Here is a 12,787-nt window from a genome sequence, read left to right as displayed (position 1 = left end):
AAAATATATATGGTGTTTTTATATATATAAAAAATATATATGGTGCTTACATATGATGATGATGATATCTCTCTCTCTCTCTCTCTCTCTCTATATATATATATATATATATATATATATAGTTGTAAATGTCAACTGAATTAAAGAAGGAATAAATTATAAGATGGTCAACATAACTTTTGGAATATAGTTTTTTGTCATTCACTATATTGCTCTAATTACATTAAATAAGGATTGGTATATATATATATTTCTGTAGATATATATATATATAATATTTCTGTAGATATATATATATATATATATATATATATATATATATATATATATATATATATATATATTTCTGTAGATATATATATATATATAAAAAAAAAAAATATAGTCTTCTCTGTGTTATGAGTAAGTTACTTGAATCAATATTAAATAGAGAAATAGTAAACCACCTCAGCAGGAATAACCTTCTTAGGGACACACAATATGGTTTCCGCTCTGCAAGATCTACCGCAGATGTGCTGACGGTTATATCCCATAGGATTAGTGAATCTCTTGACAAAGGCTTCCTTTCTAGGGCAATTGCTCTCGACATATCAAAGGCCTTTGACAAAGTATGGCATAAGGGTCTACTTCACAAGATTTCCAGCTACGGTATAACTGGAAATGTTTTCTCAATCATTAAATCATTTCTCTCTGATAGGCTCATAAGAGTAGTGGTAGATGGACAAAAATCGGAGGCCTGCAATATAATTGCTGGAGTCCCTCAGGGGTCAATCCTGGGCCCAACTCTCTTCCTGATCTACATCAATGACCTCCCTAAACACATACTTAAATCATTCGTTGACATCTATGCTGATGACACGAACATCTACGGCAACACATCAAAGGCTGTAAATGACGAAGTTCTCTCGGATTCTCTCTCCTCTGATCTCGAGCGCGTGGTTCAGTGGGGGAAGATGTGGCTAGTTACCTTTAATGCATCCAAAACCAAACTCCTATCCTTACATCATCAACGCTCTGATCCCCAGCTGGCATCAATTGTGATGGATGGCTCTCGTCTGGGTGAGGCCCCGTGTTTTGACAAGCTTCTGGGTTTGACCTTTACTCCTGATCTGAAATGGAACACGTACATCAAGTCTGTGGCCAAGGTCACAGGAAAGATGGTGGGATCCTTCTACCGCTCCAGAAGATATCTCACTACTGATGCAATTCTCTATCTATATAAAAGCCAAGTACGGCCAAGGATGGAATACTGTTGCCATATCTGGGCAGGAGCTGCCAAAAACAGCCTATCATGCCTTGACAGAGTACAAAATAGACTTCGTGGTTTAGTGGGGGATGCCCTTTTCTCTACCCTGCAACCCCTCTCCCACAGAAGAGACGTTGCGAGCCTATCCTTGTTTTATCGTTATTTTCATGGCAGGTGCTCGTCTGAACTCCAATCCCTGGTCCCCCCTCGCCAATCTTTCACGAAAAACACGCGTCTAGCTGAATCCACTGTGAAAAATTTCCCCCACTCTATATCTATGCCTAAATCAAAACGCGGATTTCATGAGCAAAGCTTCTTTCTTAGAACTGCACGCCTGTGGAACTCTGTTCCGTCTGCCTGCTTCCCTCCGGACTACAACTTGGATGTCTTCAAGTCTAATGTTAACAAATTCCTAATGAACCGCCCCCCTAATTAAACACTTCATAAAATCTCCTCACTAACGTGATGTACTTACAATAACCCTTATCCCTGAGTGGCTTCCGGGCCTTGATAAGTGGTGATCACTGTGTAAAAAAAAAAAAAAAAAAAATATATATATATATTTCTGTAGATATATATATATATATATTTCTGTAGATATATATATATATATATTTCTGTAGATATATATATATATATATTTCTGTAGATATATATATATATATACATATATATATTTCTGTATATATATATATATATATCTACAGAAATATATATATATATATATATCTACAGAAATATATATATATATATATATATATATATATATATCTACAGAAATATATATATATATATATATATATATTTCTGTAGATATATATATATATATATATATATATATATATTTCTGTAGATATATATATATATATATATATATATTTCTGTAGATATATATATATATATATATATATATATATATTTCTGTAGATATATATATATATATATATATATTTCTGTAGATATATATATATATATATATATATATATATATATATTTCTGTAGATATATATATATATATATATATTTCTGTAGATATATATATATATATTTCTGTAGATATATATATATATATTTCTGTAGATATATATATATATATTTCTGTAGATATATATATATATATATATATATATATATATTTCTGTAGATATATATATATATATATATATATTTCTGTAGATATATATATATATTTCTGTAGATATATATATATATATATATTTCTGTAGATATATATATATATATATATTTCTGTAGATATATATATATATATTTCTGTAGATATATATATATATATTTCTGTAGATATATATATATATTTCTGTAGATATATATATATATTTCTGTAGATATATATATATATTTCTGTAGATATATATATATATATATATATATTTCTGTAGATATATATATATATATATATATTTCTGTAGATATATATATATATATATTTCTGTATATATATATATATTTCTGTAGATATATATATATATATATTTCTGTAGATATATATATATATATATTTCTGTATATATATATATATATATATATATTTCTGTAGATATATATATATATATATATATATTTCTGTAGATATATATATATATATATATATTTCTGTAGATATATATATATATATATTTCTGTAGATATATATATATATATATATATTTCTGTAGATATATATATATATATATATATTTCTGTAGATATATATATATATATATATATATTTCTGTAGATATATATATATATATATATTTCTGTAGATATATATATATATATATTTCTGTAGATATATATATATATATTTCTGTAGATATATATATATATATTTCTGTAGATGTAGATATAGATATATATATATATATATATATATATATATTTCTTTAGATATATATATATATATATTTCTGTAGATATATATATATATTTCTGTAGATATATATATATGTAGATATATATATATATATTTCTGTAGATATATATATATATATATATATATATATATATATATATATATTTCTGTAGATATATATATATATATATATTCTTTATTCACTTATATTTCCTATTTCATGATGTTGACCATCTTACAATTTATTCCTTTAATTCAGTTGACACTTACAATTCTTGACAATATCTGTTTTGTAGCACAAAATCATTCACTTAACTATTATATCAATCAGTGAATCTATTATGTCCTTTACTCATCAGAAGAAATAGCAACATCAAAAAGAAATAAAATGCTTTTGGACATGATTAAAAACTCTGAAAATTTGAAGAGAAGCTGCAATTACCTTATAGTTTGCTTACATTATGCCATTTTGAATTTAGAAACTACGTCACTAAGCCTACATGTACATACTAACAAATTCCATTAATTTAGGTATATTCGGCCGGAAATGTTCTAAGTTATTAATTAGTAAATTTATTATTTATGATTAATATATCCATATTTATGCAAATAACATCAAAGATTATAATCTCACATGTTTACGAAACTAAAAAAATCAAACAAAAAAAATCCCTGATCTTCAATTTCCAGTTATATTAGATTATTTATTAATCTGAATTTAAAACTATACATAATTAAGTTCTTATTACTGTTATAATTAAATTATTATATTTCTTTGTATTTTTAATTCTAAAACTATAATTTTATTTAATTGAAATATATATATATATATATTGTCATCCACATACAGTACTGTTTCATTGTATCACAACTCATCAGTGCAGCTAGACAAACTCCTTTCCCCAGCCGAGGATTGAACCTACAATCGTTGCATTGACAGTCGGCAGCTCTCACCATTCGGCTACGAATCAGTGCCGTAAATATTTCTCCTAGAGTGTGTATTAAATCCACACCTTGCCGTCGCAAAGTGCTCGAACCATCAGCTTGTTTACAAACAAATTAATAGTGGGCTTCGCTTAATCGCTTTAAATAGGCGTCGGGTGAAAATATATTTACAAAGTGCTCAACCCAAAAAGGGGAGCTTTAATTATCATCCACATACAGTACTGTTTATGGTGTTTTCTGGGTTAGATTGACCTCAACTGACCTATATTTATCTGTTCTAAAAATAGATTTAGAAAGATGATTCTCTATCTGCCCCCTTTTCTCTTTCTTACTCTCCTCCTCTCAACTATGTCTATCTCTCTTTATCCCCCTTTTTTCGACTTCTTTGCATTCTTTCTTCCTCTTCTCTGTTCTTATCTCTCTTTTTTTATTTTTCTTCTCTTTTTTTTACCAACCACATTTTTCAATTTCAATTTGAATCTCCATTAACACTTCCATTTTCCTTATCTGTTATTTTTTTTAAAAAAACGTTTTATATAAAAAAAACTGGAACTTCACATTTCCATGATCTGATATTTTTTGTGGAAGCTGTAATTTACCCTGGACATTTATAATTCTGTTTTCTTATGGATTACCAATGGATTTTCAATGGACTCATTTTGGATTTATCCTATTCTGAATTTTACTTTCTCATTGGATTTTTATCATATCCTTTTTCTCCCTTTTTCCTTTCTTGCTTTCTTAATCTCATTGAATCCCAATAAACTGTCACTAACTGTTAAATAACTTTTTTGATGCAAGTATGATTCCTTTCAGATTTAGTTTCCTTTAATGCATTGACCTGCAAAATTTATTGTATATTTTGCAAACTTCTTCCCTCTGATGAGAAGAATTGCATTATTTGAAACTCCATGGAATAAGGTTATTCTTGTTTATTTATACTCCTTATCGAATAATTAAAATTTTGAGTAATTATGCATAAAATCAAACCCTAACTTTCAAACATGCCAGCAGGGGGCGTCTGCGTCTGTCAATTGAGGTATGGAAGCACAAAATGGATACAATTTTCAAATGTATTTTATGTTTACTTTTTTTCACCACCTTACAATAAAAATATATAAAAATATGTAAACCTTTTTCATCAATTACCATAAAATGAGAGTAAAAAATAACACAACTCCATCGTTTAACATGTATTAAAATTGGCTGGATTTGGTGTGTGATATAATCTACTCTATCTATCGAGGTTAACTTTCTGTTCGTTCTCAATTCATTTCGGCCGGTTCAGTCTCTCTCAGCAGCATATGATCTGCTTCCTTGTGTGTCCAATACTAGGTTCAGACTGACACTCATTAATAACACAATGGTGTTTATAAAAAGATTTTCTAGAGTCAAGAATCAAAGTGTGAGTTATATGATATGGTTGTGACCTTTGAATCGCATAAACAATTCTGGCATACAACTTGCATGAATTGACTTTTGATAATCTTTGTGTAAACATTTTTGCTGTGTGAAAGTAATCCATTTTTAGAACTGTGTTTTGTTGTTTGATAAACATTCAGCTTGCACCTTTCCTCCTTTGACCCATTTATAGCATCACACCATAATTTAATGTTAGTAAGCATTTGTTTATAAAGTGAAGAATAGAAATATGAATTATGAGAATTTTCAGAGCTCAGCCAATCAAAATGGACGGACTTTAGCTAGGGAGCCTTTATTATTTCTGAATTGGAAAGTGGAAAGATTATGTTATATGTCTGTATGTATCAGCCAATTACAGTCTGTGTAACCACAGAACCTGTGGAATGTGTAAAATTTGTGCCGGTGACAACTGGTAGCAACTGGGAGTGACAACGGTCAACTGGGAGCACTAAATATTGAGAGAAAAAAATAGGACTCCTTCCTCTGAAGATGTTGCAATTGTGATAGTGTTGCTCATAGGATGCAATGTAGCATTTTAGTATCATGACTGACTATGACAAAAAAAGTGTTCAAAAGCTATATAAGATAGTGGCTATTGACCTAGATATATTGAATTTGTATGTGGCATCTGTTATTGCAAACCTACGATACTTTGGTCCAGAGGGGAATTTCTGTAGTCATTTTATTATATATGGAGATAACTCTGGGCAATACCAGGTAGCCCTGCTTGTTTTAGATAATCTTTATTGTCTTTTATCTAATTTTATTTTACTTTATCTGTGTATATATGTTTTTTTATTCTTCCAGAATATTCTAAATCAAAACTATTTAAAACATGGAAAAGATAATGAACAGCCTCGGTGTTTGCTCCAGGGAAACAAAGTAACTCAACCTTCAAGTTTAGATGAAAAAATGGACAGAATCACTCGAAGGCTCAAAGGCTTTCAAATGGAATCGAATGAAAACAAAAAAACAGTGAAAAGTATATTTGGAGGTCAGTATATTCAGTTTGATATTTTCTTTAATTACACTTTTAATTAAATATTGAGGTCTAAATATCTAGACTTTAAATGAAAATCTTTGTACTTCTTAATCAAAAATGGTAAAACTAACTTAAAAACAAATGCGTTGACAAACTATATCAAGGTGCAACCAAAAAGAAAGAAGATAGGAGATATTTGCATGCCACTTTTAACCTGGATATGGTAGGCATTATCACAACATCCTCTGGAAGGATCTTCCAGGGAAGAGAAATGAGAATAGACAATACTGCTTTTCTTCTATGGAGACTAGCAAGGCTATCTGGCATTGCCTGGTGTCAACATGTAACCCATTTCAATTAAAAGTTCTACCTTTTTACCTTTCTCTCCCCAATCCTCTCTTTCTCCTCTGCCTAGCCCATTCATCTCTAGCTGAACACACACACACACACACACACACAACTCTCCTTTATATAACAGATTTGTCTAGGATTGAGGCAGTATTTCATTTCCTTTCCAAATTAATACATAATAATACTGAAAAACCCTCCCCTGACAAAACCTGGCCCAGTTGATCGTCTAAATTTTAGATATTATTCACCCACGGCAACACTAACCAAGAATATACCAACTTTGTGGTTTCTTTAGTACTTTTTACTTTTTGCTAGACATACATACACACAGACATATCATATAACAGATGAAAGTATATTTTTTGTGAGTATGTACTGAGATTGCATTAGTCTCCAGGAAAAAAAAATCCTCAAAAGGTCAGTTTAAATTCTAGTCTATGGTATTATACACTAGAATGAGGTCCCCTTACATTCTTTATCTTCTAATTACATAGATAAACCAATTATTCTGACTCCTATCCTTGTGTCTGGCAGCAACTGAACTTGGCATCAAACACCCATCGATCATGTCTTGTAGCAAACTCTATATCAACACTTTAACTTCAAAAATATTAATAAGAACACAAATATTTTAATATTACGAAAACTACATCAGATTCACCCAAAATCAGATTTTATTTGCATACAATTGTTTCAACCTACCTCAATGATATACATGCTTTTCATAAAGCATAAAGCATTTATAGATTACAATAGAAAAATGTGAGCATGAAAAGTAATATGGTTAAACTTAACCATAGAAAAGTAAAGGACTAGTTGTTAAAACTGGAAAAGAAAAGGACAAGATATTCTAGTAAAAAATATAATAGATTTATAAATTAAAATATTGCAGCCCCCCCCCCCCCCCCGTAAACATAACATACACACATGTAATAACAATGTACAGCACTCGTCTGCTTTCAATAAAATCCCCCAATTATCTCCCTTTCATGCTTTCATTCTCTGTTTCACTTGTTATTTCTCTTTTAGCGCGAGAAGTGAATTAATAGCAACAGTAGTTGCTGAAGCCAGTCATAAAAAGCGTCGCTCACCTTCTTGCATATTTTTACGATTTGAACACCAGAAAATTCATCATAAACTTTTGTTTTGCTTAACGAAAAATTGAAAAACATTTTCATAATATAGCTGAGAAGGTGATCTATAAACTGTAATAATTGTTTGAAATTTGGTCAAAAAATGAGTGAACGGTGAAACTTTAAAGCAGTTCTAAATGACTAAAACTGCCACTTAAACATGTATTCAAACACGGTAATGTTTGAATGATTTATTGAAGAAATCGTCCTCAGTGCTCATAAAAATGAATCCTACAAACCAGAAGAAATTTGAAGCGCATTCTGCATTCTGCATTAATTTATTATTTTTTATATTTATTTTATTTCATTATATATTATTTGCATACAATATTTTGTTTGTCATTTATTCTTCGGATCATATTTTTCAATGAGCGAGTTTACATCCAAGCATGCAAATCATGGCATCCTCATATATGATATGCATTATTACTTAATTGTTAGTCATCGATAAATATTTTTGTCTAAAATACAGACAAATAAAAGACATGTTAAAACTGAATTAAATATTTTACTGCCAAACGGGATCTAGTAGTAACAAATATATATTTTTTCATTCTGTATATTTTCTAGATTCCTACAATAAAAAAATATCTATTCACCCGAAAAAAGAAACAGCCATGGCACAGTCAACCACAAAACAAAATCCAGACTTAGGGTAAATAAATTTAACTTTTTTCCAAGACTTGAATTTTTTTTTTTTCTTTTTTTTTTTTCTTTTTTTTTTTTTTCAGATTATTTTTCTTTTAAATTATCTTATTATGATGATGTTGATGTTTGGTGATCATTTAAGCCAACACATTCTAGGTGGAAACATTATTAAATATTAATGTATCCTATCAGAATTAGTATAAATTCCAAAAAGTTTTTTTCATTTTTAAATTATCTTTCATTTTTAAATTATCTTTCATTTTTAAATTATCTTTCATTTTTAAATTATCTTTCGTTTTTAAATTATCTTTCGTTTTTAAATTATCTTTTGTTTTTAAATTATCTTTCGTTTTTAAATTATCTTTTGTTTTTAAATTATCTTTCGTTTTTAAATTATCTTTTGTTTTTAAATTATCTTTCGTTTTTAAATTATCTTTCGTTTTTAAATTATCTTTCGTTTTTAAATTATCTTTCATTTTTAAATTATCTTTCATTTTTAAATTATCTTTCATTTTTAAATTATCTTTCATTTTTAAATTATCTTTCATTTTTAAATTATCTTTCGTTTTTAAATTATCTTTCGTTTTTAAATTATCTTTCGTTTTTAAATTATCTTTCGTTTTTAAATTATCTTTCATTTTTAAATTATCTTTCATTTTTAAATTATCTTTCATTTTTAAATTATCTTTAATTCTGAAAGTATCTTTAATTCTGAAAGTATCTTTAATTTTAAAAGTATCTTTAAAAGTATCTTTCATTTTGAAATTGTGTTATTGATAAATATTTATTTTTACTTTTTCAGTGAATTTCTGTCTCGAGTCCAAGATGATATTTTTGGAGAAACCTGTGGAAAACTAACTTAGTGCCGTATTACAATTCTCTCACACACACCAAATCAATAATCAATTGAGAAAAGATTATAAAAATTGCAGTGACTGCAGCATATATATACTAATGTATATGGCCAAATAATGTGAAAATCATAAACAATGGTTTTTGATAGGCAATAGTCCGACTGCACTCTTGCGCATTTTATTAACTTCAGAATAAAAATGAGATTACAAGAACTTACGGCTGTGGCCAACACCAAAATAGATCGTGTTCCTCATGAGCAGAAAAAGACAAAAGTAAAAATAATGGTTGTTGTAACTTATTTATTTATTTAAAAAATATCTTAATATCGATTATGATCAGGCAGTACGCCAGCTTCTTTTATGAATTATGTAGAAACTGTTCATTAATTATATCAAATGAGTCCTTGGTGCTTGTGTACATTAGCCATCTTTTAAGCCAACGCATTTCAGGTGAAAACATACTTACGTACTTACGTGTCATGTCTTCCCCCCCCCCCAAAAAAAAAATGATCCAGTAGAAAAACAATTACAAGTAAAAATAGAATTTATGAAATATCAAGTTTTATCATGTTTTCACGTGGAAGAGATATGCGACCAATTTTGTATGACAAACTGACTTATCTCCCTTATCTTAAATTAAGAGCCCCCTCCCATTTTTAAAGATAATATATCAGAACATAATTGTGGATGATATTTTTGTTAAAAAGACATCTAGCACATCTTCTGCTGAATCATTTTTCTCTAATCTTTTGGAATTCATACTAATTTCAACATGACACCTATATACCAAATAATGTTTTCACCTGAAATGTATTAGTTTTAAAAGATTACACAAGCCACAAATTATCTATTTTTCTGCATGAAATAACAAAAAAGGATTGATATACTATAAAACAGAAACAAAACTTGCAGACTATTTCTATGTGAATAATTAGTATTAATTTAAATTCATACATTTCTATCCATTGACTGAAGTATGTGGGACATTCCAAAAATAATGCCTCCTGTTGTTTTAATCCCGCCTGAATGGATCAGATAGGATTGTGAATTGCATTTTTTTGATGACTAAACTTATGCATTCATGATCTGAAAGTTTCCTATCTCTGCTGTAGATATTGACGGTGTGAGATTATGAAGGCAACCTCCTACATCATAAGCAGAGATGCATCATTGAATTCCTGGAAAAATGCATTGAGAATGATTGGTGACTATGTAGAAGAATAAATTCTGAAGCATAAAAGGTTGTTCATTTTAATGGTATCACTCCTGTCTTTGTACCTATTTACAATGCCTGCCCACGGGACAGTTAGACACACCAGGGTCGTTTTTTAACGTGGAGAAAAGGTAGTTAAAAACAAATAGGAGGCTTTACATTTGGAATGTACATAATTCATAAGACGCTCTGCCAGATCTTTGTGGATATTGTGATATTGCGTATAAGTTGGCACATACAGAGGAACATGCAAACCTATGATGAGCCTTTTGTATAAATGAGAAATCAGCAATAACAATATTTAAATAAAAAAATACTATTGAACAATAGAGATTAATCAATCTCAAACTGTATTTAAATTTCTTATATGAATACCACCCATCGGATTTTCCATATTTTTTTCTTTGCTTTTTTTTTTTTTTTTTTTTTTTTTTTGTTCTGTTTTCACTCATATTCATCTTTAACAAAATCATTAAGACGTGCAGGCTACTGTGGATTAGGACCTGGATTTATCAGAGCCATCTTAAGTGCTTCCATGCAAAGACAAAGTTGGAAATGAGGTCGGTTGACATAATCACATTGATACACTGGTTCCTGTTAGATCACAGAAGTTACGCAATGTGGAGCCTGGTCTATACTTATATGGGTGACCATTTGGGAGTTCCAGGTGCTGAATGTGCTCTCCGCTTACCTTAACATTGTGTCCAGTAATCCTGGACTTCTCTTTGCCACTAGATTCAAGCAGTTCCGATTAAGAAGTGTGGTGGTTAAGGATTGCGCAACATTTGGCTCACAATTTCACATGCAGCTAACCTTACAGGAAGTATCCATTGTCACTTGAGACTGAACGGAGGCGTATTTATTAAGCGTAATTATAAATAAGTATCATGAGGTCATTTTCTAATGTGGGCAAAATTTAACTCTTCAAAGAGAGTAACTAAATTTGACTGAAAAATAGAATGATTTCTACTATGCCTCTTGTTGAATTTGAGAATCTTTTTGTTGAACTCTGGAGTCTGTGCAGAATTTCGATTAAAACCCTTTAATCCATGAAGGTAACATGCTCGTTCTGTCAGCCATGACTAGGTAAAAGTCCTAAGTAATAAGCAATTGTATTTTTGAACGCCGCCTGCACTGAGGATTGAACCTTCAATCTCCAGAGGAGTGTAACTTTACAACTGAATTTTACCAAATATTTTATCCATTACACAGATCCTTGCCGACAATATACACTTGGAGAAGGTTGAACGTTATATCAACTGAAATGTAAAAATCACACTCAAGATGAGAACAGTAGTCTGAAGAATCTACATAATACGAATTATCAATCATTATCTCAAAAGATACACCTGAAGAAGGTCGGAGGTTACATCGACCAAAATATTATGAAAATAAGACTCCATATGAAAACAGTAGTCTGAAGAATCCAAATACGTGTATCTGTTTCATAATACGATCAATATAATCAATAATAATGTGATCAATCCTCATCTGAAAATTTAAAAAACGAAATAAAATTAAGTTTATTTATATCAGTCGTAGTTGCAGAAATTACTCTGGCATTTATCTTATATTGATACCCGACTAAAATCGGAATCAGGAATCATAAAAATTTTAGTCCAATTTCAAAATCGATTCTTTTATTTATTTTTGTTGCTTTTTAAAAATATAATTTCCTCTTGGCAGTACAAATGACAGATAAATGTTCATTATTTAAACTGACACTAAAACTAAAATCTATGCATCACAATAACGAATTTAGGTAAAAATGGTACAGAAAAAAATGACACAGGTAAAATGGCACAAGTGGATAAATAGAAAAAAAAATGGTCACAAGCGAAAAATATAGATGAAAATCTAACATAAAAACCTTTCCAATCAATTACGAGGAAAAATTTGTCCCCCCCCTCCCTTATCCTGCAATTGTACTTTTACGACAATAAATAAAATAAATATTTAAAAATTTGATTAGAATCGGAAATTTAGAATGGAATCTGTACTTGTATAATCTGGAAAAATATTGGAATCATCCTATCAGTAATAGAAACACTTCTTACATGTAATAGAAAAAGAAGAAAAAGAAAAAACTTTCTTATTTTGTTGAAGAAGGGTCAAAATCAACTTATAAATTAAGACA

At 29.2% G+C, this 12,787-nt stretch overlaps 1 protein-coding gene across 1 annotated transcript in view; it reads left to right on the top strand.

Annotated features, from left to right (window-relative positions):
- LOC145268334 (ankyrin repeat domain-containing protein 27-like) overlaps positions 1-10,998 on the top strand; it is a 93,460-nt gene extending 82,462 nt beyond the window's left edge. Inside the window, exons 17-19 of the mRNA XM_080123828.1 lie at positions 6,277-6,463; positions 8,506-8,590; positions 9,386-10,998. Coding sequence (XP_079979954.1) covers positions 6,277-6,463; positions 8,506-8,590; positions 9,386-9,446 — 333 coding nt within the window. The 3' untranslated portion in view covers positions 9,447-10,998. The remainder of the gene's footprint in view (positions 1-6,276; positions 6,464-8,505; positions 8,591-9,385) is intronic.
- Positions 10,999-12,787: the final 1,789 nt, after the last annotated feature.

This window comes from Euprymna scolopes, chromosome 43, assembly GCF_053919585.1.
Source record: "Euprymna scolopes isolate OS-2025 chromosome 43, ASM5391958v1, whole genome shotgun sequence".
NCBI classification, from domain to species: domain Eukaryota; kingdom Metazoa; phylum Mollusca; class Cephalopoda; order Sepiida; family Sepiolidae; genus Euprymna; species Euprymna scolopes.
Note: the sequence above shows the minus strand (reverse complement) of the source record. Positions and strands in the feature narration are given on the sequence as shown.